The sequence below is a fragment of the Callospermophilus lateralis genome, chromosome 8 (assembly GCF_048772815.1).
Source record: "Callospermophilus lateralis isolate mCalLat2 chromosome 8, mCalLat2.hap1, whole genome shotgun sequence".
In the NCBI taxonomy this organism is placed as follows: domain Eukaryota; kingdom Metazoa; phylum Chordata; class Mammalia; order Rodentia; family Sciuridae; genus Callospermophilus; species Callospermophilus lateralis.
In genome coordinates this window covers 3232757-3260166 of record NC_135312.1, presented here as the reverse complement: position 1 = coordinate 3260166, position 27410 = coordinate 3232757, and the positions used below count along the sequence as shown (strand labels likewise).

At 62.8% G+C, this 27410-nt stretch overlaps 1 protein-coding gene across 2 annotated transcripts; it reads left to right on the top strand.

Annotated features, from left to right (window-relative positions):
- The first annotated feature begins 598 nt into the window (after nt 1-598).
- Cpz (carboxypeptidase Z) lies at nt 599-22475 on the top strand. 2 transcript variants are annotated; one of them, XM_077110170.1, is made up of 11 exons: nt 599-692; nt 6312-6344; nt 7141-7515; nt 9464-9676; nt 12462-12658; nt 13028-13189; nt 13793-13951; nt 16807-16942; nt 18493-18632; nt 21646-21745; nt 22126-22475. In XM_077110170.1, the coding sequence occupies exons 1-11, from the start codon at nt 599-601 to the stop codon at nt 22473-22475; spliced, it is 1959 nt and encodes a 652-aa protein (XP_076966285.1). The 2 variants fall into 2 exon arrangements, with proteins under 2 accessions (XP_076966285.1, XP_076966286.1); XM_077110171.1 differs by lacking the exon at nt 6312-6344.
- The last annotated feature ends 4935 nt before the right edge of the window (nt 22476-27410 follow it).

Here is a 27410-nt window from a genome sequence, read left to right as displayed (position 1 = left end):
CCTATGGGTGAGCAGGAACCGAGGGAGGGACTTCTCTCAGCCTGGGCTGAAGACAGCTCAGAGAGAAAGGCAGCCACGGAGGGGCTGGAGGGGCCGCCTCTCCCTTCCTGTCTCCTAAGTGTTTCTTCCACAAAGACCTTCGAGGTGGACGGTGGACGCACGTGCGACCCGAGGGGGGAGGGTGGGGCTGCGGGGACCCTTCTGCCCTCTTCATTTCCCGGGGACCAGAGCTGGGCGATTTGACGGCTCGCTGCTGGCTGGGGTGCGATGGGCTCCAGACCCTCCCGTCCAGGCCCCAGGGGTGGGGGCAGTCTCTGCAGGGAATTTGCTCAGATTGTCCTGTCGGGCGGGAGGTGGGGTAGCTGGTCCCGAGGAGGGGCCGTCGCCCGCGGAGGGGGCGGGCCTCGCCCCCGGGCGGTTTATCTGGGTCCTCCTCGTCCTCCTCTCCACCGCACCCTCCGCGGCTCCTGCCCGCTGTAACCCGACTCCTGCGGCGCTCGGGGCGCCCCCCCAGAGGCGGGGCGGGGGCGAGCCGCGCAGCCCGGCCGCGGGCCCAAGTGCCACATCACTGCGCCCTCGCGCCGCGCCCGCGCCCACCATGCCGCCGCCGCCGCTGCTCCTGGCCGCGCTGGCCTTGCTGGCCTCCGCCGCCGCGCGGCCCGGGTGCGGCGAGTGCGCCTCGGACCCCGCCGGTAAGGCCCGCCGCACGCCCCGGGGAGGACGCGGGCCCCGACCCGGGAACTCTCCCCGCGTCCCTCGCTAGACCGCGGTCCCGCCATAAGGTCCCCAGAGCGGACTCCGTGTGACTTTGGACCAGTAGAGGGACCTCTGCCCGGAGGGGGCGCGGGTCTCTCCAGCACCTGGAGGCTGGGACCCGGGCGCCCAAGCAGTGGGCGGGGACAGCGGAGGGACACCGCGCCAGGCCAGGCACAGGCCCTCGCGGTGGGGGCACAGCGGGCTGGCGGGGTCCCGCAGGTGGGTCCCGCCCAGCAGGTGCCAGGACTTTTCGGGGCAGAGGCCGTCCCAGGCCTGTCCTTCCAGGAACGGGAGGGCTCTGGCGGCTGCGGACTCGGACTCTGATCCCTTCCTCCCAGTTCGCGCCTGTGACGGGACTGCAGCGTCTCCGGAAGTGGGCCCAGGGGTGGGAGGGGCTGCGGGCCTTCTGGGGGGGATCTGGGCAGGACTCTGGGACCCCTGGAGGCGCGCCCGTGCTGACCTCACCTGAGAAGGTCCTCCAGCTGGGCCTGGAGTCTGGGCTCAGTCCTGGCCACGCCTCCCCTCCAGGAGTGGGCCCCAGTTTCCCTGCCTAATGAGAGGTGGGGTGCATCTAGTCCCCACCGTCCAGGGCCTTATCAGCCGCAGACATCTGCTCCGGCAGGGCTGGGGTCCCCAGAGGCCTGGATACAATGGGTGTCAGATTTGTGGACGCCCGAGATCTTGCCTGGACCTGCCAGGTGCACGAGGGGACAAGGCCCCTTTCAGACTCCCCCACCTTTCTTTCTTCCTCCCTCCACCAGCCGCCCCTGACTGTCCAGGCGACCTCTGGCCCTCCTCCTGCTCTCAGCTCTTTCCTTGGCTCACTGCAGAAAGCCCAGGTGTGTGTAGCCAGGGGACACCAGGACGCATCCCCTCATCTGACCCCTGTGTGTGGTCCGAGCCCCCTGCAGGCACTTGGCCTTGAGAAGCAGGTGTCGTGGGGTGGATGCCCACTTGCTCCTGGGGTCCTCACCTCCAATTCCTCTGAGGCCAGTAGAGCCCCAGGTCAAGCTCAAATTGGTTCTTCCCACTCACTGACCTTCTGCTGAGCCTGGGGATGAACTGTGCCTGCTTGTGAGAGGCTTCTAGAACCTGCAAGCCCAGAGAAGGTCTGGGGTCACAGTTCATTAGGGCCTCCCCGCCCCCCCGCCGCCACCGCCTCCAGGAAGCCTTCCTGGCCTTACCCAGGAGCAGTACAGCCACCTCCACCTGGGCTCAGTGCCTGCGTCCCTTCATTTCCCGCAGGGTGGGCAGGTGAGCTCTGTCCTTGCCAGGGCTGAGAACACAGATCAGGGCTGTGTCTGCAGCCCCTTCCTCCTCCAGGCCCCTCCTTCCAGAGGAGTGTGGGAGCTTATAGACAGTGGCCTGATGTGCGTGGGGCTGGGCAGTGTGGGCATCAAAGGCTGCCGTGACCCTGGCTCTCATGTGCCTGGGGGTTCACAGCAAGCCTGGACTGCTTGCTCATGGTCCCTTCCCTGGTGGAGGACTCCAGGGCTTCATGGGAGCCTGGGGTCCCAGGTGACTTTTATGCTCACGGGTCTTTGGTCCTGGCTTCCAGCCCTGATTCCTCCACTTGGCGACCTCCCTGAGTTGGTTCGGGTGTCTGCTCTGCTGGAGGAGACCCTGACCAGGAGGAGCAACCTATTGTCCAGTGAAGAGGGAGGGAAGGAATCGAGTTCAGTCTCCATCCCCGGGTTGAAGAAATGCTGCCTCCTTGCGGTCATGAGGCGTCACAGCACTGTGGGCTGCGGTAAAGCAGTCAGGGGACTGCCATCCCGATTGCCATCGGCGAGTGCCACGCTAGCCACGCAAGCAGGGTTGTTTTCTGGCAGCCACACGAAGGAGGCAATGAATGAAATTAATTTTTTTAACAAAAATTTTAATCCAGCACATCCAAAAGGTCATTCTAATATTTAGTCATTAATATAAAAATCACTTCTGAGACGTTTCCTCTTGTTCTGACGCTGGTGTGTATTGTCCTCCCAGCAGGTGTCGGTTTCAAGGCCCTCAGTAGCCACCTGTGGCTCGGGATGCCAGGCTGGGCAGTGAGGGTGCAGATCCTTCTGGGACTGCCTTTCACTCCTCTGTTTCCAAGGCTGCGGGGGGTCTCGTGTGCAGGGTGGGCCTGCATGGGTGGTGGGCGGGCTTGGTGACCAAGGGCTCCAGGTGTCCCTGCTTCAGCATTCTGTGGCTACAAGGGCAGGCAGGTGCTGGGATGGGCAGAGTGGGCTTTGGGCTGTCTGGTCCATCCTTTGATTTGTAGACAAAATCTGGAGGCCCAGAGAGTCCAAGCCAGTTGGACGAGGCCCAGCTTCACTATGTAACTGGCTGTGTGTCTCGGGGCAAGTTGCATAACCACTCTGGGTCCCTCCTCCATTCCATCCCAGCTCCATGGTGGCTGGAGAATCACCCACTGGGGCTTGCTCATTGTGATGGCTTGAATAGTGTCACCCACAAAAAATCAGCTGAGGTCCTAGCCCTCAGTCACTGAGGAGTGAACTCACTGGGAAACGGGCTCGTTGCAGAAGAGACCTGATTAAGATGAAGCCACACTGGGTTGGGGGAGCGCCAGGTCCCTGACAGGTGACCTTAGGAAAGGGGCATGTCATGTGCTCGCCCTGGGCAGAGGTTGGAGTGATGTGGCCGCAGGCCAAGTGACCCCTGGAGTCCCCAGCTCACGGCTTGGCTTCTGGCTCCTGGCCTCCAGACCCTGGGGCCTTGCTCTCTCTTACCGTGGTCTGTGGTCAGCTTGGCAGATGCCAGCCCCCTGTCTGGAGATCACATGGCCTGGGTGGTCCCTCCTTCTGCCCACTGACCCCGAGCTGCTGTGCTGAGCACTCACAGGGCCAGGCCCTGCTGGCCCCCACCTCGTGGGACCTCAGCACAGTCATCTCATGCACAGCGAGGAGACCCAGGCCTGGGGCTTACTCCCTGAACCTAGCTTTCTTAACTATGACCTGGGGACACCTGAAGGGGGGGACACCAGGACGCATCCCCTCATCTGACCCCTGCTGTGGTCCAAGCCCCCAGCAGGCATTTGGCCTTGAGAGGCAGGTGTGGGGGTGGATGCCCGCTTGCTCCTGGGGTCCTCACCTTGAATTCCTGAGGCCAGCGGAGCCCCAGGTCAAGCCCAGGTTGGTTCTTCCACTCACTGACCATCTGCCGAGCCTCAGGATGAGTCTCCAGATCCCCACGCTCAGCTGGTTGTCAGTGCACAGCAGGTTCCTCCCAGTCCAGGCCCAGGGGACGAGGGACAGGGCGGAGCAGAGCACAGGGGCGCAAGTGTCCACCTGATGAGCCTCGTCCTGAGCTGACGTTCACTCCCAGCATCTGCCTCAGTCCAAGCTCAACAGGGGACTAGACAGCCACTCTGCAGAGTGTGGGTCCTGGACCAGGACGAACTTGGAAGTGTAGTGCCAGACGGAGCTGCTGCCAGGCCCGCAGGGTGGACACTCACCCCTGTCCCTGCTCACACCTGGGCCCCCTCACACCTGGCCCGCAGGGTGGACGCTCACCCCTGGCCTGCTCACCCCTGGGCCTGAATGGGACGGACGCTCACCCCTGTCCCTGCTCACACCTGGCCTGGAGGTGTGACTCAGTGCCTGCCTGGGGTGGTCCTCCCGTCTCTCCCCACCGTCACTGGTTGCCGACAGGTGGATGATGCTGAGATGCTCCGAGCCTCTATCACTCTGCAGGGGGTGATGGCAGTGTGAGTCTGGGAACGATCAGGGCCATGGAGCCATGCGTACCTGGAGATGTCACACCTGCCTGAGGAGAGCAGGGTGGGGCCCTTGTGCCACTTGGGTGGCCGACCAGGTGACTTGAGCCCTCTTGTCACCTGCTTGTGGATTTGTAGACAAAAGTTGCTTTTGCACACCCCACGTGTGTGGCAGGGCGTCCAGGGCACGGGGGTGGGCACCCTGCAGCCCTCTCTGCCAGGGGGCACCCAGCAGTGCTGTTTCCAGACATGCTTCCCCAGGGAGGCTAGCCCGTTAGGACACCTGGGAGCCTCTGGCCACTCTTAGGGTGGTGCCAAGTAACAGGAACGGGAGTGACGAACCACGAGTGCCTTTCAGGCCGGGCCTGTGCCGGGCGCTGAGCCGAGGTCTCCTGGAGCCTTCACAGCATGTCCCCTAGAGACTGGGGATACCGCAGGAGAGGGGCTTGCCTGGGCCCCTGCTGCGAGGGGGCTGAACCCAGAGCTGCCCACGTCCAGGCTGGCTGCCTGCCCTGCCTGCCCCCGTGGCTCATGGCCAGGTCCTCTGCTGCACGCCTGATGAGGAGGGACCATGAGTCACAGGCGTCTTCCTGGGGACCCAGGTCCACCCGTGGACGTCAGTGTCCCCTCTCATCAGTGGCTAGGGTGGCAGCAGCACTGTCTGTGGTGGCCTGGGGGAGGTGTCCTGCCCCAATGCTGTCAACCCCCATGAGAGCTTGGCTAGCTGGTGGGTGTGGGGATCGTGGGGACCATGGTGGCCTGTCCCCTGGGGTCGGGAGTTCCTGCAGTGGGCAAGCCCAGAATCCCCTGTGGGGCCACACGGGGCCACATGGGGTGCTGAGTTCAGCTGGGTTTTCAAGCCCCGGGTCTTGAGAAAACTGAAAGTGGCCGCGGCCTTGCCAGCCTCGCGGTCAGGCCCGGCTTTCGTTCAGATTCCCTCTGGACCCAGCCTCCTGCCCCTCCTCGTGGGCTCCCCACCCCGTGCCCACCCGCCCACATGCCCACACCTGCTAGAGAGCCTGTCCTCTTGGTCCTGGCTGTTCTGCCCACCCAGCCTGCCTTTCCCTTCCCAGGCCAGGTGGGGACGCAGCCAACCCCGTGCCCAGCCCCATCCAGAACCAGCTCAGCTGCAGTCTGACTCGAGGTCCCTCCGCAGAGTCCTCCCTCCTTCCCCTCGGCGCTCTCCGAGCACCTGGCCTGCCTGCACCAGGGCTTGGCGGGTGCACTGGTCAGCGTGGGTTTCATCTGGCCCTGCCAGAGTCCTTGAGGAGACCCTTGAGGTCCCACGGTTGCAAGGACAATATGTGCGGATCTTTTTCTGGGAAGGGGCCCCAACTCCAGCAGGCATGTCACCCCAGGCTCTGGGTCGTTCTTGAGGACAAGGAGCCTGTGCTTAGATGTCCTTTTGGAAGGGACTTTTAGTAGCATGGGGGTGCAGCCCTTGGGGGCTGATTGTTAAAGACTCAGGGCACTGGGTGACAGCCTTGGGGGTCTGAGACTGGCCTCGGTGGTATTTTTAAGTCAGGCGCTCAGCCTGGACAGCAGGGTCACCTGCACACTGCTGGCCAGTCCTGGGCTGTGGGGCTGGAGGCTTTCCTGGGACCCACCCTGCCACCGGGGACCTTGCTTAGGTAGGTCTCCTGAGCTCTCAGGCCCAGTGTCCTCACCTGGTGGCAGGGTGCCTGCTGCCCTGGGGGCTCAGTGGGGACCGAGATGAAGCCGGGCAGAGAGAAGCCTGGCCCCCAGTGAGTGCTGGGTGAAGATGGGCTGAGGGTGGTCCAGCGGCAGGCGCGTGGGGTGCCGGGCAGGACGCTAACAGTGGTGCATCTCTTCGCAGATGAATGCTGCAGGCCGACAGGAGCCGACAGCGGTACGGTACTGGACGCCCCTCTTTCTGAGGCCTAGGTCGCTGCCGCCCCGCATGCTCCAGAGCGTTCAGAGAGCTGAGCCCAGGTTTCCGCAGTGGGTAGAGAGTGACAGTGCTGCTATCAGACCCTGGCTCCGGCTTCAGCGGCTGAGGGGACAGAGGAAGCCCAGGGCCAACCTGCCCCACAGAGCGGCTTGCCCAGCCACTCTGCTGCCCGAGCTCTGCAGACATCCCCTGCCTCCCTCCTTCACCTGCTGGCTCTTGGTCCCCTCCCGAGGTCTGCTCCAGAGGGCTGAGGGCAGGCCTTGAAGTGACAGGCTTTCTTTTGGGGGGCAGGTGCTCTACCCTGGCCACACCCCAGCCCCCTGGTGCATCTCTGTGGGCCTGTGGGCCTGGTGAGCTCCTTGGTCCCAGTGTCCTTTAGTGAAGAGGTGGGGCAGGGCCATCTCAAAGGGTGCTGTTGGAAGCGCCCGAGGTGCACAGGAATGTGCCAGGGGTCTGGTGCCTGAGGCCCAGGCTCTCCTGCCAGATTTGGGCGACTGGTATACTCTCCATGGAGAGCCCAGACTTCAGAGACTCGGAAGGCAGTCCCAGCCTGAAAGTCACTGTCCCAGATAGGATGCTTTGAGCAGAGAGAAAAGCTGAACAGGAACCACCCATCCTTTCTGATCCCTGACACAGGATAGGCAAAGCCTTATGCCTTGTGCCAGGCTCTGGTTGCCCCATCCCTGCGGCCCTGGCCCTGGGTGGACCTCCTGGGCTGAGGTCATCATGTCACCTGCCCACCCTGCCTCCCCAGCCACCTGCGTGGACCTGCAGCTCAGCTCCTGTGCGGACGCCGCCTACACCCAGACTGCCTTTCCCAACCTGCTGGAGCAGCGGTCGCGGGAGGCGGTGGAGTCCAGCCCTGAGTACATCCTGCTGAGCGTCCTGCACCATCTCTTGGAGGGCCAGTGCAACCCTGACCTGCGGCTGCTGGGCTGTGCCGTGCTGGCGCCCCGGTGCGAGGGCAGCCGTGTGCGCAGACCCTGCCGGCACGTCTGCGAGGGCCTGCGGGAGGCCTGTCAGCCAGCCTTCGATGCCATCGACATGGCCTGGCCCTACTTCCTGGACTGCGCCCACTACTTTGCCCGGGAGGAGGAAGGCTGCTATGACCCTCTGGAGAAGCTCCGGGGTGAGGGGAGGCCACGGGGTCTTCGAGGCTCTGCCGGAGCTCAGTGGAACCACCAAGGGGGTGGCACGGGGACCATCTCTGTGCCAGGAAGAGCCACCAACAAAACGTCCCACCTCTTCATGGACCCAAGCTCATAGGAGGCTTAGTGACGGGGTGGGGGGGCAAGTGCTCTAGGGAGGCCCAGAAGGGGCCCCCAGTGGAGGTGGCCGTGCTCAGAAAGCAGATGGGACATGGGTGTGGTGGCCCAGGGGACAGAGTCCTTGGCCGCGGCTTCCCTGGAAAGTTGCAGTGCTTGGCCATACACCTGGGCTCTGGTGGGCAGGGAGCCCCTCGGGAGGATGCCAGGTGAACCCGGGGTTGCTGGGCTGGGAAGGCCACACCAGGGGTTCTAGCCTGGAGAGAACTGCTGGAGGTGGCCCTGTGGGCCCTGTGGACAGCAGGAGGCAGGAGGGGGCTGCAGAGGGCGCCCATCCTCCTGGGAACCAGCTGGGTGATGGAATGGGCAGCTCTGGGCTATTGAGCTGCACCTTCGGAGGTCCCAGAGGCTACCTGGCTATGATCTGTGGGGGTACAGGTCTGTGTGCCCCAGGTGGGTAGGAGTGGATCCTGAGAGACCAGCTGGCCTGTGGCCACACTGGCTGGGGGCCTCCTGTGTGAGGAGTGCGTCTCCTATGGACATGGCTTGATGGGAGGGCAGATGCCCAAGGTCTTCGGCTGCAGTGACCCAGGCCAGTCATTGGTGGATGGACCGATGTGTCCATTCCTCAGCAGGTCTTGAGCTCCTACTGTGTACTGGACTCCACTCTGGTACATGGTGGATGGCTGGGGAAGGACCCAGACATGAGTCTGGTAACGTGTTGGTGGGCGTGGGGGGCTCAGGGCTGACCAGGTGCTTGGGGCCTGGCGTTCCCCGAGGAGGCTGATGGCTTCAGCATGGTGCGAGAGGTGGGCCCAGGGACCCTGTGCTGGTGGCAAGGAGCTGCCTGCTTGGGGGTGGTGAGCAGCTGCTGAGGCCTGGGGTTTGGGGAAAGAATCCAGACGTCTCCCCGGCGGCCAAGCCCCTGCCCTGGGGAAGCCCGAGGAGGAGGCTGAGAGGTTATTTTGGGCATCTCCACCACTAAATTGCCAGTTCCGCCTGCCTTCCTTCCTCCCAGCCATTCTGAGCAGAAGCAAACCGCAGGCCAGGGTGGCACTCAGGGAAGGCCACAGCAACTGTGGCCCCAGGTGGCCTGCAGGGAGCTGCTGCCCTGGCGGGGTCATCGGGGGGCTGTGCAGTGTCCCTGGTGTCCTGGGGCTTCTGCTCCAGGGAGGGAGAGCAGGGGGTCCTGCTTGCACCCGCCCGGGTGCCTCCCTGCCCCCCTCCTGGTGGAGGTGCTGACAGTGGACAGCCGGGAGTGGGTGCAGCAGTGGATGCGGGCCTCAGGGAACCTCCGGAGCTGTGCTTGCTAATTCACGCTGGCGCTGACCAGGGAGAGCTGACCAGGGAGAGCTTCGGGGTGCCCCACGGGCAAGCCCCATGGTTCAGAGGGTGTCAGTGGGCTGTGAGGGCACAGGGCTGAAGGTGTTGCCACGTGCTGCTCTGTGGGCCTGGGTGCCCCAGGGGTGGCCCTTAGTCTCTGCTGCTGGCTGCACTGGGAGTCCTCACCCTGTCCCCACGTCTTGCCAGCACGGGGAATGCTGTTGCTGGGCTGTGTGTGCCTCTTGGCCATGTCCTCGCTGTGGACGGTGTTATAGTATTACTCCAAGAATCTGATTACAGACAGAAGCAGATGGGCAGAGCCATCTGAGGGGACATGCTGCTCCCACCCCCAGGTTGCTGAGGTGTGTGGGGTGGGGAGGTAGAGTACTGGGGGAGGACTTGTCCCCAGACAGTGCCAGGGAGGCTGGGGTGCAGACAGAGCGGCCGCTGGCAGGCGGGCAGTGCCACCCACTATCCTCTCTTTCCCAGGGGACCTGGAGGCTGAGGAGCCCCTGCCCTCGGGCCTGCCGCCCACCTTCATCCGCTTCGCCCACCACTCCTACGCCCAGATGGTGCGGGTGCTGAAGCGGACAGCAACGCGCTGTGCCCAGGTGGCCAAGACCTATAGCATTGGGCGCAGCTTCGATGGCAAGGACCTGCTGGTCATCGAGTTCTCGGGCCGCCCTGGCCAGCATGAGCTGAGTAAGTGCCAGGGAGGAGCTGGGCTTGGTTCTGCATCTGGGGAAGGGCTCTGGGCCGCTGGGCCTTGGGGTGCACCAGCTGGAGGAGCCGTGTTTGGGGATCCGGGGTGGACGAGACTTGGGGCTCTGACTGGCTCGTGGCCACATCCCCTGGGGAATCTCCCCAGGGGCATTACACTTGAGCACTTGGTGACGGGAAAAGAGCTTTGTTCATGGTGACAGGGACACAGGCCTAGAGGGATGGACGGGAGATCAAGCAGGAATTTAAAACAGGTGGCAGCGCGGGGGTCCGGTGAAGGCAGAGGCCTGTCCTCTGGGAGCTGGGGGGCAGGTCCCTGAGGAGCTGCAAGTGGGAGAGGTGGTTGCGGTGGCTGCGGGAGCTTGGCCTCACCTGTTGGCGGGCTTCCTGTGTCCCTGGTCCTTGCTGTCCCAGTCTTGCCCTTGAGCACCAGGCCCCGGCCAGGTCTGTGCAGCCTGAGTCCTGGTCACTATCCAAACCCTGCCCTGCCCAACTCCCCAGGGAACACCTGGCGATGTGGACGGTGCGGCTCCTCCTCCTGAGCAGCCCTGTCCATGAGCATGCAGGGCCTGTGCTCAGCAGCAGAGGGCAGTGTGGAAGATGCTGGGTCACACTGTTCTTGCAGGGAGCTAGGAATCACTCTGCACCGCTGTAGGCTGCATGAGCTCCTCCAGCTGGCTTCATGTGAAAATCTAGGGGAGACTCCTGGCTGGGCAGCCCCTGCTTCCTGTGTGGGGAGGCCAGGGTGACCATGTGGTCCCCCGACTCTGGGCACTGAGAGGATCCAGGGCACAGGCCTCTGGGGATCACTGGGTCAGGTCTTTCCTCATCTCGTGCCCAAGCCTCATTGGTCAGCAGGATCAACCCAGAATCAACCCCATTCAGCCCTGGGCTTCACAAGTAGGTAACAGACTCAGGGCCTTTTCTCTGCATCCTGTCGGCCTAGGCAGTGTGTCCAGCAGGAGCCCAAAGGCCCTGTCTCCTGCCAAGGGTGAAAGGTCACCCAGATGCACCCATCTCCAAGACCTGCCCAGTTGCCACACCTGCAGAGGGCCCAGGGAGGTGACTGGCATGGGAGGCCTCCTGGTCATTGATACCCTGGGATCTGGAGATGCAGGGACATAAGTGTTCCCTCCCATAGCTGGAGGGTTAGGACACAGGGAGCTGAGAAGAGAGACACCATTTCCACATGAGCAATGTGAGGCTCTGAGAAGAGTAGCCACTTCCCCAGTCACGCAGCAAACAAGCTGCTAGGCCTGATTGACTCCTCTTCTCACAATCCACCCACCCCATCCCTCCACCCATCTCTCCATCCACCCACCCACCCATCCCTCCATCCATCAACCCATCCACCCATCTCTCCACATCCATCCCTCCACCCATTCACTCACCCTTTTACTTACCCACCCATCCATTCATCCGTCCACCCACCCACTACCTATTCATCCACCCATCCATTCACCCATCCACCCACCCATCCATTCATCCACCCATCCCTTCACCATCCCTTCTCCCATCAACCCATCCACCCATCTCTCCATATCCATCCCTCTACCCATTCACTCACCCTTCCACATACCCACCCATCCATTCATTCATCCACTCACCCACTCATTCATCTAGTCATCCCTGCACTCATCCATCCATTCATCCATTTACCCATCCATCTACCCATCTACTCATCTACCCATCTACTCATTCATCCATCATCCACCCATCCACCTATCGCTCCCCCATTCACCCACCCATCCATCCACACATCCATCCATTCATCCACCCATATATCCACTCATCCACCCACCAACCCATCCCTCCACCCATCCTTCCACCCATCAACCCATCCACCCATCACTCCAATCCATCCCTCCACCCATTCACTCACCCTTCTACTTACCCATTCACCCACCCATCCATCCACACATCCATCCATTCATCCACCCACCCACCCATCCATCAACCCATCCACCCATCTCTCCACATTCATCCCTCCACCCATCCACTCACCCTTCCACCCACCCATCCATCCCTCCCTCCATCCATCTATCCACCCACCCATCCATTTATCCACCCATCCCTCCACTCATCCATCTACCCATCCATTCACCCATCCATCCACCCATCTACCCATTCATCCATCATCCACCCATCCCTCCACCCATCCACCCACCCATCTACCCACACATCCACCCATTCACGCATCCACCCATATACCTACTCATCCACCCACCCACCCATCCATCAACCCATCCACCCATCTCTCCACATCCATCCCTCCACCCATCCACTCACCCTTCCACGCACCCATCCATCCCTCCATCCATCCACCCACCCATCCATTCATCCACCCATCCCTCCCCTCACCCTCCACCGATTCCATTCACACATCTACTCACCCATCCACTCACTCATACATCTACCCATCCATTTATCCACCCACCCCTCCTTCCACCCATCCCTCCCAGGGACAACTGCCTTCCCAGCTGAGCACCAATGTGCTTGACTCGTGCAAACATGGAAAGTGACTATCAATGAGTCACAGGAATGAATGACACCCATCATATTAGTAGTATCCTTGGTTTGTCATGCTAATAATCATGGCTAAATGTAAGAAATCAGTTCAACAGGTGGCTCCTCCAGGAGCCCTCGTCATGCAGGGGTTCTTGGGTCCAAACAAGTGTGAATTGGTGCAGGTACATTTGCTCACCCTTGCTAAGTGGGGTCCCCAAGGGTTTGAGATGATGCCCCAAATTGGCATCTCTTCCCCCAGTGGAGCCCGAGGTGAAACTCATTGGCAACATCCATGGCAATGAGGTGGTGGGGCGGGAGATGCTCATCTACCTGGCCCAATACCTGTGCTCCGAGTACCTGCTGGGCAATCCCCGCATCCAGCGCCTGATCAACACCACCCGCATCCACCTGCTGCCCTCCATGAACCCCGACGGCTATGAGGTGGCTGCTGCAGAGGTGAGTGTCCCTGACACCCGGTGGTGGCTGCTGCCCTCCACACCACCTCATTCCCTCGTTGCTGCGGAGGGTCTGTTTGTGTCTACACTTCCGGGTGACAAGGACTTGGCAGGGATCAATATTGGTCAGGTCCTGCTTTGGGGGCTGGGCAGGCTCATATCATTCTGTGCTGTGGAGGCGATGCTCACGACAGAAAATCGTGGGAGTTGAGTAGGTCAGGGTGGCTCTGCTGGTCACGCTGCTGCCCTGCCCGTTGTTGAGAGCCAGAGGGGACCCACAGCTCCTGGCTCCAGCCCCTGCCCTCGGGGCCTCTGTCTAGAAGGAGTTGCCGGGCTGTACTGACCTCCCTGGGGCTGCCGGTGTGTGCAGGGTGCCGGGTACAACGGATGGACCAGCGGGAGGCAGAATGCACAGAACCTGGACCTGAACCGCAACTTCCCGGACCTGACGTCCGAATACTACCGGCTGGCCTCCGTCCGCGGCACGCGCACTGACCACATCCCCATCCCGGAGCACTACTGGTGGGGTAAGGTAGGAGCGCTGCTGCCCGTGCCTGCCCGGGGCTCCGTGCAGCTGAGGCCTCCACGGGGCTCCTAGCTATCTGGGACTCTTGGGTCGTCCTTCCTTGGGGACAAGGCACCTTGGCCCCCCGAGCCTCAGTGTGCCCCGGTGCCATGGGGAGAGCCTTGCTGGCTTGGTGGGAGTCAGGGAATAATGTGTTGGAAGCACCTAGTCCTGGCCCCTGCCTGGCCCAGGCAGGAACCTCTGACAGTGTCCCCCACCCGCCGCCGCTTGCTCTTTGTTGGCTTGTGCCGAGCAGCTGCTGTGTGCTGGGTGCTCAGGGACTGAGTGGGACCAGGCTGTTTCCTCCGAGGGCTGGCTGTCCTTGGACAGGTGCACCTGCAGCTGGCATCGCATGCTCAGTGCAGGGACAAAGAGTGCAGAGGCCCCAGAGGGCATCTGGCCCTGCCAAGGCCTGCCCACCCCCCCATCCCTGTGAGGCAAGCATGTGCTCCAGGCGGAGGCCCACCTGGGCCTGCTGGACACTGGACAGAGTAGGAAAAGCTGGGCCGGAGTTCAGGTGGGGCCCTGGGCAGGCTGTATGCCTGAGGCGTGGTCCTCTGCCCTGGGCAGGTGGCTCCTGAGACGAAGGCCATCATGAAGTGGATGCGGACGGCCCCCTTTGTGCTCTCAGCCAGCCTGCACGGGGGAGACCTGGTGGTGTCCTACCCCTTCGACTTCTCCAAGCACCCTCTGGAGATGAAGATGTTCTCCCCTACGCCTGACGAGAAGGTGAGCAGAGGGAGCCTGGGCAGGCGCCGGCCGGCCGGTGCCACCTGCTCTGGGCTCACTGGAGCCCGAGGGCCTCTGTGCCCAGCAGGTAGCCGTCTCCTGCTCCTGGGTCCATGTCCAGTGGCCTCCAGAGTGTTTCCTGCCCCCCACCCTCGGGGAGGGTGCAAGTCTGGACGTGGCCAGCAGAGGGCAGTGCTGCAGCGCGCATGGCCCACCCCAAGCCCTTGGCCGCAGTCCCCCTTTCCTGGGGCCCACTGAGGCCCTGGCTGATCTGGAGAGGGTGTGGGAGTTGGTGCTTCCCACTGCACGGGCCAGAGAACGGGTTTCCAGAGCTTAGACACCCACCCTGCCTCTGGTGACCCCGCATCCCAGGCCAGCCCTCCATCTGCCCAGCTAATCAGCTGAACGCTGGAAGCCCTTCCCTGCCCCCAGGTGTGGCCTGGGCAGTCCTGACCTCTAGGCTTAGTCAGAACCAGGCTGCCCTGCCTCCTGAGGCAGTGTCCAGGGTTGGAGGGCCCTGTCCAGGGTGGGCAGGCTCCAGCCACTGGATCCCTGCTAAGGGCATGCAGGCCCTGCTCTCTTTGAGGCCACCAGGGTAGGAGGTCCACCCTGCCCCCTGGCGGCCACTAGGCTATCAGGTCCTCAGTCTGTGGTGGAGAGGAGGAGGACAGGTGGGTAGACTGAGAGCAGAGGCTGCGGGGCAGGGCGTGTGCACACGTCACGGAGGCCTCGGCCCGTGTGTGCCTGTGCCCGTGTGTGCCTGTGCCCGTGTGTGCCTGTGCCCGTGTGTGCCTGTGCCCGTGTGCTGTGCGAGTGTCCGTGGGCCCCGGCCTGGCCGTTCAGGGGCTCCCCAGCGGGGCCCAAGATGAGCTGGGGGTTTCCAGACGAGGGGCAGCCAGGGACAGTGAAGGCACAGGTGGCAGCATGAGCAGAGCCAGGCATCAGGGCCACCTGCAGAGGGGCCCAGGAGGAGCCTGCAGCCCACCTCTGAGCACAAGAGTGACGGCAGGGCCGCGTCCGCTGGGCCACCTGGGCCACCTGCCCTTCCCCTCCAGCCCCCCGCCCTCCCTCACTCCCTGCATTCATCGACTGACACCCGCACAAGCCAAGGGCAAGGAGGTGCTGGGCTCTGGGCTCAGACCTCAGGAAGCACCCCAGGGGCCGGGTGGCCTCCAGGGCTGGCCCTGCCTGGACCCTGGTGCCCTCAGAGAGCAGGGGCAACAACTGGGCAGCCCAGGAGTCTTGCGGGCAGCAGGCGCTCCTCCACGTGGGCTCAGCTCCATGGCCTCAGAGGGCAGAGCTGCCCCGAGGGGAAGCTTCCCCTCAACAAGTCCCCCGGAGTCAGGAGACATGAGGCTGGGCCACCAGCGGTCGCAGCAGTGGTCTCTGTGGAGACCAGAGCCCAGGGGCAGGTAGGGGACGTGAGGTGGGGCTGGCGGGGTCCTGAGGTGGGCTTTTCCCAAACTTCCCTGGTGCCCTGGGCGTGCCAGTGCTTTGGGCAATGTCCAAGGCCGCCAGGCCCACCGCGTCCCTCTCACTTCCAAAGTCCCCCGGGCTCCCAGCAGGGGTGCCCCATGGCCCTGGACCGTGCCCAGGTCCCTGTGCCATACCACCCTCTCCAGCAGCCCGTCCGCCCCTCCTTGTATCTGCGGTCCTCTTGTCTGTACCCTGCCTGCCCCCTTTGGCCTCAGATGGACCCCCTGTCTCAAGCCCTGCCTGAGGCTTGGAGCCCAGGGTCAGGCCTGGCACAGGAATGGTGAGGACGGAGGGTTGGGAAGTCCTGGGGCGCAGAGTGCCTCGGTGCCACACCCACCCCCAGACCCACGGCTGCTTCATGGGGTGGCAGGGTTCACCTGACGCACCCTCCATGGAGGACACCCAGGTGCCCCCAGGTGATGGTGACCTGTCCATGCGTGGTGGGGCAGCAGTCCTGCCCTGCTACCTCAGGGCCAAAGTCAGTGGGGTGGATTTGGGGCGCCTGGTTTGTGACTATGGGAACAAGTTGGGATCAGAAAACATCTCCTCTGGGGACCCCAGGTCCTGGCTCCAGGTCCCTTGAACCCACCAGGGAGAGACCTCATTCTGACCTCCACCCACCCACCCTTCTTGTGTCCTCCTTTCTGACAGAGTATCCCCCTCCCAGGACAGATGAGTCCCAGGCCATGGGGCCCCAACAGCCCCAGTGCAGGACGCCCATTCATCCATCTGGCCCACATTTGGAGGGTCTCTCACTGGGCCAGGCCCCATGTCCAGCCCAAGCCTGACAGATGACAGAGACCCTGCCCCAGGAGAGGACCTGGACCCTGCCTCAGAGGAGGGGGCCTGTGTGGGAAGCTCTGGGCAGGCAGGTGTCCAGGCCATGCACAGGCTGGCTGGGAGGTGCTACAGTGTGTCCAGGGTCCCTCTACCATATGTGGAAACTGCACGTGGCTTTGGCCGGCTGGTGGTGGCCAAAGAGGGGCTTCCTGCAGGCTGAGTCCCTGCAGCTGAAGGTGCTGGCTGGCTCCTGTGTGTGTGTATGTTTGTTGGGATGAGAAGTCCTGCCTCTCCTCTGACCTCTACTCCCAGCCTCCTGCCTTTGCCACAGCCCCTCCAGACCACAGGAAGCTTGGTGGACTGCAAGGCTGACTGCAGTGTGCCCTCTCCCCACAGAAGACGGTGGCCCAGCGGGTGTGCCATTCAGGGACCCAGCACACTGCCCCGAGGCTGCAGGGGTCCCAGCCTGTGCACCTTCCCTGTCCTGCCTGTGCCTTGGGCTGTCCTTCCCCCGCTGCCCCGCCCAGTTCTGAGGGCACCTGCAGAGCCCCTGCCCTGCTGGCCTGGCCCAAGTAGAGCTCTCTCTGTCTCCTTTCCAGATGTTCAAGCTGCTGGCCAGAGCCTATGCCGACGTCCACCCTATGATGATGGACAGGTCGGAGGGCAGGTGTGGGGGCAACTTCCTGAAGCAGGGCAGCATCATCAACGGGGCGGACTGGTACAGCTTCACAGGAGGTGCGGCTCTGCGGGGGCTGTGGGCAGAGGACCCACGTGGGAGGAGGCCAGAGCCCAAGGCCGGGAAGCTCTGGGCCGGGTGGTCGGGTGGGAAGAGCTGGGGGCCAGCTTGGTGGTCATTGAGGGTCTTCACGCAGCGGAGGGATGTGGGGGGTCACCCTGGGCCTCCCGCAGCGGCTGTTGCTGTGGCTTACTTGGTGAAAAGCCCCGGGTCACGTGCCACGCAGCGCCAATGCGCTTTGCCCTTCAGGGTTATGGAGGGCAGGCAGCCACTCCTGGACCCCAGTTAGGCTGACCTTTCAGAGACAGCAAAGATTTTCTGGTACCGTATCTGTGCGTGCGCGGGAGGCACACGTGCAGAGAGAAGGCCCGTGGGGCGACTTACACTAGGACTCGGTCATTTCTCTGGCCCTCAGCTTTACCTGGGCACCTGCATTCTTACTGAGTGGCACTGCCCTGGCTGCAGAACCACAGGGACAGTGTGGGCCCTCAGCTACCGCATGCCCCGGGGTGCCCCCAGGCCCGGCCCACGGTGTTCCCGTAGCTGGTGTCCCATGTGCCAGCCAAACACTTGTTATTTGTTCCAGATAAGGACGAGGGAAAGACGGGCTCTCATTTGGCGGCCATGGGTGGCGGGGCTGGGACTCGGGATGCAAGCCCGTCTCCCCACCTGCCCACTCCTCCTGCTCGGAGCTCTGCATAGCTGTGGGCAGGGCCCTGGTGACCTGCCCCTTGCTGTCCATACTGGCCCAGGCCCTCTTCTCGCAGGACCAGATGCTTGGGCTTTCTGACCCCAGCCAGAGGCCGGCAGCCTGGGTCTTGGCTCTGTTCTGGATTCTTCAAAGGACCTCAGGGCAGGGTGGGCAGATAGAGGCCATTGGGCTCCCCTCCCAGCTGACAGGGCCCGTGGGCAGGGCCAGATGAGTCCTGGGTGGCAAGGCCTTGGGGACTGTAGACGGGGGGTCACAACACTAGTGCACTGTGGGGGCTCAGAGGAGACCCTGAGCTCCCGCAGCATGGGCTCCCAGCTGCCCCTGGCACAGGGTGGCCTTATCCTGCTGTCCACCCAGTCCTGCTCTTGGGCAGCGTGGCTTCTCTTGGCCAGGAGACTGGAGCCCAGTGAGTGGAGGCAGGTCCTCCCAGCCGCCGCTGGGTGGTTGCAGGCGTCCAGCTCTCCCAGGCCCACAGGCCCCCGGGAAAGTGGAGATGCTAAGATGTCTCTGGGCTGCTGCTGGGCCAGTGTCCAGGGAAATGGACACAATTGTTCTTGCCAGACTCCTGGGGCCTTGAGGCCAGGGCAGGCCTGTGGATGGGGTGCAGGGGCCCCGTGTACCCCAGGCGCTGCCTTCTCCTGGGGAATCGCCCCAGACGGCGGGAGACGCAAAGCCCGTGGGCTTCGCCACTAACCTGTCAGGTTCCAAGTCCTCCTCTGGGGTCCTGGCGAGAGCCCTCCGTGCCCCGTGCCTCAGCTGCCCGTCTGTGAGGCGGGAGAGTCCCCAGCACCTGCCTGCTCGCCGGTCCCTGCCCTGACGGCCGTGCCCTGTGCGTAGGCATGTCCGACTTCAATTACCTGCACAGCAACTGCTTTGAGATCACGGTGGAGCTGGGCTGCCTCAAGTTCCCCCCGGAGGAGGCCCTCTACGGGCTCTGGCTGAACAACAAGGAGTCCCTCCTGAGCTTCCTGGAGATGGTGAGCCGGGCCTGGGGGACAGACCCGCCCTGGGGCTCCTCGTCCCCACTCATTCAGGACTCAGGCTCTCCAGCCCCCTCCTCCATGTGCTCTGGGGGTGCTGGGGACGCCAGGGGACCTAGTCAGACTCCCCTTGAGCAAGGGTCTCCCCCTAGGGGGAGCCCGGGAGCCAGGCAGCCCGGAGGCACTGGCCCAGCCTTGGAAGCCAGGGGCCTTCCTGGAGGAGGTGGCTGATGTCTTGGGGAAGGAGGAATCAGGGGACCAGACAGAGGGCTGGGCAGAGAGGGCCACATGTAAGAACTCCTGCGTGTTGGGGTCCCCGGGGGTCCTATGGCTGGAGTGGGGACCATGGCTGTGGGAATGGGGCGGGATGAGGTGATGGCTCAGGGGAGCAGGCGTCCACGTGGCCTGCCTGAGCAGGCTGGAATGGACGGTCAGAGGTTGGGTCCAGAGGTGGCCTGCCTGAAGCATAGCCACTGCCAGGGCTAAGGCCACCTGGACACAGGCAGGTAGGTGGTGAGTGGGGACGGCAGAGAACGCAGCCACGGTGATCCTGCTGAACCCAGAGAGCCAAGGCCTTCCCCAAACAGCTGGGGGCCTGGTGCCCAGCACAGCCTGGACCAAGTGCTGCAAGACCCAAGGGGCCTGGGGAAGCCACAGGGGAGATGACAGGGTCCTGGGGTTGGTGGATGTCCTCCGCAATGTGCAAGAACACCCGGATCCCATGCGGGCCCAGGGGTCCCGGGAGGAAGCCGGCCCTGGGGGAGAAAGCTCTCTAGTCGGAGTGCAGGGTGCTTCGCAATTGGCGCCAACAGCACGTGGCGGATGCAGGGCTGCCCACTTACAGGTGGGCTTGGGAGAGGCATGGTGCTGCTCTGGGGCCCCAGGGCTAGGAGACATCCAGAGGAGGAGACAGAGGGTCCAGTGTGGCCCAGCAACCGCCTGGAGCTGTCTGTCCCCAAACTCTAGTAGTCCCCCAAAACCCTCCTTTCTAGAAAGATCGGGGACCCTCAGGAGCACCAGGGCAGGAGGAAAGCACAGCTGGGGTGACCGTGGAGCATGTCGCCTTGCTCAGGTTCCTAACTGGTGGCTGCACTACTGCTCCGGGGCGGCCTCCTCCTGAGATAGGCCCCGGTGCTGGTTTCATTCCGTGTCTGTCTGGTGGAAATGAGTTTTAAGGAGTCTCAGAGCAGCTGGGATCGCTCCGTGGATATTGCACATGAAGTCCTGGGATATGAAGATTTAATGGTGTGTGGCTGGCGGTGGCCGGCGCGCGGCTGCTCCCGAGACGGCCCCCCCAGCAAAGCCGGCGCAGGCTTCTGATAAGGATCGAGCCTGTCGTGGCCAATTGAGGCTTTTCCATGTGATGCTGGGCAGGCCGGGGCGTCTGCAGCGCCCGTGGGCTGGAGGGCTGCCTTCCTCTCTGTGAGAGTGCCACGCCCCGGCCGCCCAGGAGGGCTGGATGGGAGAGAAAGCAGGGCCCAGGGTGTGGGGGCGCCACCGCAGCGCCCCTGTGTGCCCAGCCTGTTCTCCCCTGGGGCGGGGAGCCGAGGAACGTCTCAGAGAGCCCAGGGCCACGGGACCCCGAGGAGGCCCCCAGCGTGGCTGGGGTCAGGGAGGGCCTCCTGCAGGAGGACAGCAACCGGGTCTGGAAGGGGGGGCCGGCGGCTGTGGAAGCTGACCAGAGTGCTCTGAGGGAGGGGCAAAGATGGAGGGTAGAGGTCTGGGTGGCACAGCAACGTGCAGCTGGAGGGGGTGCCGCAGAGCAGAGGGGAGACCGGCAGGTTGGTCTGAGCCCCGAAGCCTGGGGGTCTCTGTGTACCCCGCCAGCCCCGGATGAGCTGTGTGACATGGCCTGTCACTCCATCCCTTTGTCCTCACCACCTCCCACCCCTGAGGACCTGACTCCCTCCCTTCCGTCCACCTAAACAAGCCCACGTGGGATTGTCCCTGTCCGCTCCACATGTGGGCACAAGCCGGGGAAGGGTGGCCTGCCCCACTGGAGCAGATCAGGAGGCAGAGACCCTGACATCAGGACCCCGTGCCCTCGTTTCCTGGATCCTCTCCGCAGCGGGGACCTGGCCAGAGCACAGGCAGACGGGACTGTGGAGCCCTTCACAGGGGTCCAGCTGTGTTAGGCCCCTGAGGCCACCGAGGGTGAGAGGGTCGGGAGTCATAGGGGCTGCCCAGGCTGGGGGCCGCTCTGATGGCCCCCTGCCCTGGGTTTCCCACAGGTGAACCTGGGCGGCCACCCCTGGGTGCAGTCCCCACATCTGCTCCCCCTGGGGCAGCGGGGTGCAGGGAAGGCCTGCAGCACGGCCGGCGGCTCTGGCTCTGCCCGCCCCCATTCTATAGTAGAGAAAATGAGGCAGGAGAGCCCTGGGCGGTGGCACTGGACATCACAGGAGCAGGAGGGCCTGGCTGGGACCAGTTCACACCAGGGTCGAGTGCGCCGTGTCCTCCTCCACAGTCCTGGTCCCGTCCTCGGCGACACGGGGGTCATCGCGCTCAGGCAGGACAACGTGCTGAGTGCTCGGCAGCTCACTGGCCAAGAGTGGGTTGGGGGTCCTCCAGGGCTGTCACAAGGTCCAAGACCTTGCCCTGAATCCTCCCTGACGCCCACACTGCCCTCAGGAGGGAGCCTCTGCCCTGAGGGAACTCTGGAGGCCGGCTGTAGCTAGGAGGCTGGGCGGTGGCTCAGACACACCCGTAGGTGGACAGGCCAGGTCATCTCCATGTGGAGGCCAGGAGGTGGAGGCAGACCACAGGTAGAACGCAGGGTCATTCACACACTGGGAGCGTGCCAGGGTGGATTCCTGTCACCTCATTTCACCGCTGAGCCTACGGAGGCCCAGGGAGGAGGGAGCTCCTCATAACCATGCAGCAAGGGTGGCAGAGCAGGGCGCCACCGGAGGGCTCCCGGAGACCCCAGACCCTGAGGGGGCTGGAGGGGCTGGCGGGTGGCCTGGGCTTCCCGGGAGCATGAGCTGCCGTTTTTTGCCTCCCCTCTCAGGTGCACCGGGGCATCAAAGGCGTGGTGATGGACAAATTTGGTCAACCAGTCAAGAACGCCCGCATCTTGGTCAAAGGCATCCGCCATGATGTCACCACAGGTGAGCACCCTCCTGGCCTGCCCCTGGGACCGCGTCGGACAAAGGGGCCAAGGGGGTGCCTGCAATGGCTGCTGGCTCCAGTGGGCGGGTCCCTCTGTCCATCCTCAGGCCAGTGTGGGCTCCGCCGGCCTCAGGGGCCTCACACCTGGGGCGGTCCAGTCCGCTGAGAGGTGCTCCTGTGTGTTTGGGGGGCTGGGCGTCCGTGAGGTCTTCCGAGGAGTCCGTAGCAGGGCTTTGAGAGGTGGGAAGGACCTGCCAGGTAGAGGCAGAGGCCAGAGCAGCTGTGGGGTCCGCGTGCTGGGCCGCGGGCTGACCAGCCTCCTCCCGCACGCGCCCTCCTCGTGGGGCAGCCTGGTGAGTCATTTTCCCTCTCTTCGAAGCCCCAGATGGTGACTACTGGCGACTGCTGCCCCCGGGCTCCCACATCGTCATCGCCCAAGCCCCTGGCTACTCCAAAGTCATGAAGAGAGTCACCATCCCCCTCCGGATGAGGAGGGCAGGCCGCGTGGACTTCATTCTCCAGCCTCTGGGGACAGGACACAAGAAGCTGTCCCGTGAACTTCAGAGAACTGCGCGGGGAGGTGCCGGCCTGCGGGACCAGCCCCCGCAGCTGGACCTTGAGCCCCTCGGGGCGCGCAGGCCGCCCTCGGCCGGCGGGAGCAAGCCCTGGTGGTGGTCCTACTTCACGTCCCTGAGCCCGCACAGGCCGCGCTGGCTGCTCAAGTACTAGGGCACCGTCCACGCCCCGCGGTGCGGAGACCCGGCCCACCCTGCGCCCGGGCTCGCGGTTTTATCTGGCACAGACCTGGTACACAGCCGTTGCGGCTCCATTAAAGGGTAGTGTTCACCACGAGGTCAGACCTGCAGTGGCCGTCCAGGGAGGGATGGGCCTGGCCCTGTTGGGGGTGGACATGCAGCCTGGTCCCTGGGCTGGACCTTGGCAAGGCTCCGCCTGCCCCATGAGTGCCCAGCACCAGGGCTGGGGCAGAGAGCACTTTTGCTGGGCCCACTGGGAGCTGGCCTTTCCCAATCACCTAGGCACAAACTGGTTTCACGGGTGGGGAAACTGAGGCAGGGTAGGGGCGGGGGGAGAGGGTGGTGCCTGGCCACGGCAGGAGCTGAGCTCTGTGTCCTGCCACTGAAGGCTGAGCACCTTGGAGGACAAAGGAGAAAAATAGGGCGGGACGGGAGGGGTCGGGCTGCGTAGAGGTGGCCCCAAGGGGAGGACAGCTGGCCAGAGCCTTGGGACCCTGCAGCACTGTCCAGGAGGGTCACAGGGGCGGCTCACAGGCTCTTGTGGGCCCGGACTGCAGCAGGATGGGCTTCCTCCGTCTGTGGCTCATTAACCACCAGCCTGAGTCCAGGGACCACCCTGGTCCATGTTCCCCACGGGCGGGGAACCCCTGTCCACCTCTGGCCATCAGGGGATCCGTCAGTCCTGGAGTCCACCAGGCAGGAGCTATGTGACTTCGTGTGAATGCTGCGGGAAAGGTGGGCTGGGAGGGAAGCCAGAATCCAGGTGTGCGCAGGACTGGTTCCCCTGAGACCTCTCCTTGGCTTGGGGCCACCTTCTCACTGTGTCCCTGTGGAGTCCCTGGGGCCTGATCTCCTCTCAGCCCCCTGATGACCTCACTGTCATCTGATTATCCCATGTCAGGGGACACCGTGAGGTTTGGAGTTCCCACCTCCCGTAACTCTGAGAGACCTAGGTTGGCCCAGGGCAGAGGCCCATCTGCCGCGGCGGGCCCCCGCCTGCTCCTGGCCATATCGCTGACCCTAGATTTGCAGGCCTAGGTGAGGTGACTGCACAGGAAACAGTGTCCCATGTGATCCCCACCCCACCAGCCAGCGTTGTCCCCCGGACCCAGGCAGCCTGTGCTCTGCGTGGGCCCAGGAGCAGGCCCACTGCTGGCACCGGGCGTGACCTGTGGGGGAGGTTCAGGGCAGGGCTCTGGTGGCCACCAGTCACGGTGTCTCACATCTGGACAGTGGCTGCCGGCTTGTCGAGTGCAGGACACGTACCTCTGAGAGTGACCTGGAGCGTCCGGCGAGCGTCTTCAACTCTCAGGGCCTGTACCGCTGGCCCGGGCCTCTGGTGCTGCTGACATGAGCATTTGTTTGGCCCTCCCACGTGTGGGTCACTGTGGGAAGGTCCTCTGGCATCCCTCCAGTCATGGAGCAGGGACCCCAATCCCTGCCTTACAGGCGGGGTGCAGCAGCAAGGCCCGTCCTGCCTGCCCAGCCCCTCCGGCAGGCGTGTGCACGGGGCAGCCGCGGCCCCCACCCTGCCCACTCACACTGTCCAGGGAAGAGTTGTCAGGCCAGGAGTTTGAGGTGGACATGATCAGCGGAGTCTAGTTCAAGTCAGGGGCTGGGGCTGGCTGGGGGAGGGGACAGGACAGGGAGCTGGTCAGGGAGCTATGGGCAGGTGGTATGGGGGGCTGTGGCAAGAGCTGGGGGTGGGCTGGGGATGACAAGGGCCTGACACACCCTGCAGCCTCCCTCGGGATGCCCACAGTCTGCAGGTGGCTCGCGGGAGGCCCTTTGGTGGCTGCTGTGGAATCTCACCTGTCCAGCAGGCCCAGACGGCAGCTCGAGGGCATCGCTGCTGAGGCTCTGGAAGGTGGCCCACTGGGGACCCAGGCTCCAGGGCTGGCTTTGCCTCATCCAGGCAGTGGGAAGACCACGCTCACAGCAGCAAAGACCCACAGCCCTGGGAGGCAGCTCTGCTCCAGGAGGAAGTGCCGGCAGGACACGGGCCAGGAGATGGGGCCAGGAGATGGACACACACCTCAACGAGGATCTAAAAATCCTGATTCGTTGGCTGAACCTCAGGAGAGACACGTGTTCCTGGATTCTGAATTTGCGTGGGGAGGACGAGGTGGAAGAACTCAGGGGGAGGCGTGAGGAGGAGAGCCGGGGACAGCAGCAGCCCCAGGGCAAGCGACAGGGAAAGAGAGAGGAAGAGGAAGAGCGGCGGGTGGATTGGAAGGGACCACAAAGCCGCAGGGGGCCGCGCAGGAAGCCCAGGAGGTTCCCAAACTGGAGGGAAGGAGTCTCAGGCCGTGCAGGTCGGCGCATGTCACTGGTCGGCGCATGTCACTGCGGCACAATGGCAGAGGCACTGACTTGGTGGAGACAGAGGTTTATGGGGCCCACCATTTCAGAGGTTCAAGACCAGGTGGGTACACTGGTTTGGCCTCTGGTGAGGGCAAGTGGCCGTGGCCGGAACACTTATCACAGTGAGCGTCACATCTCTTGCCAGGAAGCAGAGAGAAGAGCATGGCGGGGTCCCACGATCTCTCTTGAGGACACCCCCTAGTGCCCCAGGACCTCCCACCAGACCACTCCCAGCAGACCTCCCGGGTTCACACCAGCAACACGTGGGCCTCTGGGGGACACTCACGAAACCGAGGGAGTGGCCGTGGCCGTGGTGTGTCATCTGTCACTGACAGCTTTGCGGTGTCCACAAAGCGCCCAGAGGAAGGGGCTCTGCCCTGGAGTCCCCAGAGCCCCGACACCCAGGAACCACAATAAGAAGTGGTCACGGTGCTGGTGGACGCCCTGCAAGCAGACGGGGTGAGCTGTGCTCCCCCAAGAAGACCAGAAAGAAGGGCGCTACAGACAGGTGACGGTGCTTGAAAATACAGAGGTGTCTGGAGATGCCACTCACATGTGTACGGGGGACGGAGGGCCCATGGTCAGCACCAGAGCTAGAAACGAGGGTCCAAGTGTTAAGTGGGCAAGGAACGGAGGACAATGACGAGAAGGAGGTGTGAATAAAATAACATGATAAATCTGTCACCTACCACTGAGCTACACAGCCAAGTTCCCACAGCCCAGGGGAACCTCATGGCTGCGGGGCCCAGCAGGGACGGCAAGGCCTGTTCTCAGGGCCAGACCGACGTGGTGGACAGCAAAGGATCAGTCAGGTTTAGAGACACGGACCACATATCTGCAAATTCAGTTTCATACATTCCTAAAACATCTCCATCTTGAAGTAGACGCTATATTTTTTCAAAGACTCATTTAGCAATTTAAAAAATGGGAAATGTACTTAATTACAAAGAAAAATTTAAAAGGCAGATATTTTTACTCATCATATTCCAGGAAAATCACAAATCCTAAGTTCTCCCTTCCTCTCCACTTGGAGAAGAGGCTGAGCCGCGCCTGCGCCCTAGGGCAGCGGCCTGCGCAGGAGGCTTACTTCCCAATGAACAGCGGGACTTCGGTCAGCAGCAGGACCCCCTGCGAGGGCCCAGGTCTTGGTCCTGCTCCTGGGTGACCCCAGCTGAACCGCCCACAAGGTCCGCACCGCTCGCCCCACACCGTGCCCAACAGGCTCTGCCCACACTTCTGCTGGCCTCCCGTTGGCCAGAAGGCTCACAGGCCACGGCAGGCCACGCTGGTTCAAGGCTGCTGGGCGTGGCTTTTGCTCTGCCCGGGACATAGCCAGTGAAACCCAGGGCGCTCTCAGGGTGACAGTGAGGAGGGCAGTGGCTCTGGGAGACAGACCTTGCGACATCCCTGGGTATTGAAGGAATGGCACCTGAAATCAGGCTGATCCGAGAGCGGGGGAAGGGGATTCCGCGAAGGGACACAGGACAACCTTAAGTACACTCGCTACTGGACAAGAGATGTTAAGGTCTGTAAACAAGTCAGATTGGCACCTGTTATTTTGCCAGAGAAATGTTAGAGTCTGTAAACAAGTCTGGATGGCGCCTGGCAAAATGCCAGAGGGAGTGGTTTGTAAAGTAACAAAAGCGAGCCATTAAGTGTGGAGATTCCTGATTGGTTGACTGCTGTATCTAGTTTATGCTAATTAAGATAAGCTGTGCAAAATGTATAAATATCAGTCAGATCCTACAATAAACGGCTCTCATTCCTGCTGCATCAACATACACAAGTTATTCATCACCCCCCGGTTATTTTGCCCAGCCAGCCGGGCTGCGGCAAAGAGAGGCCAAAGACCCGGCCTTGGTCAGTCACCCTCGGAAAGGGTTTTTGAAAAGAGATCCTATGGTTTGGATCTGGAATGTCCTCCAAAGCTCCCGTGTCGAGGATTTTGTCCCCAGTGGCCAGGGGTGGGCCTTATGGGAAGTGAGTGGTAGCACCTCGAGGTGGATTAATCCATTTGGTGGATTCATAGCTGAAGGAACCACTGGGAGGTGGTGGAGGCTACAGGCGGTGGGATTGGAGGGAGTGGGTCCTGGGGGGGACATGCCCTTAGGGACAACATCTTCTCTCTTCCTCCCCCTCTGCTGCTTGGCGGCATGAGTAGCCCTGCTCTACCACGAGCCATACGCCATGATGTCCTGTCTCACCACAGACCCATCATGCTGGGGCCACACAGCATGGACTGAAATGTCTGAAACCAGGAGCCAAAATAAGTCCTTCTATCTTTTAAGTTGCTTTTCTCAGGTATGTTGTCACAGTGACGGAAAACTGACCTACAGATGAGAATGATGGAGGTAAAAGATAAACAGAAAGCAGAGCCACTGAGCCACAGAAAGCATGAAGAAGCCCCAGAGCCGGTCCAGGGACTCACCAGAGAGATGCGTCTCTCATGAGCCTCGTAAAGAAAGAAAGAGCAAACAAGACCCAGCACAGAATGAAAAAAGTAGGCCAGGGCCGGGGCTCAGTGGGAGAGCACATGTGTGAGGCC

Bases quoted from the DNA above. Each gene is read 5' to 3' on its own strand.
- Cpz (XM_077110170.1), top strand. From the start codon at position 599: ATGCCGCCGCCGCCGCTGCTCCTGGCCGCGCTGGCCTTGCTGGCCTCC. The intron at 7,516-9,463 runs GTGAGGGGAGGC...TCTCTTTCCCAG, and splicing joins CCCTCTGGAGAAGCTCCGGG to GGGACCTGGAGGCTGAGGAG. The intron at 9,677-12,461 runs GTAAGTGCCAGG...CTCTTCCCCCAG, and splicing joins CCCTGGCCAGCATGAGCTGA to TGGAGCCCGAGGTGAAACTC.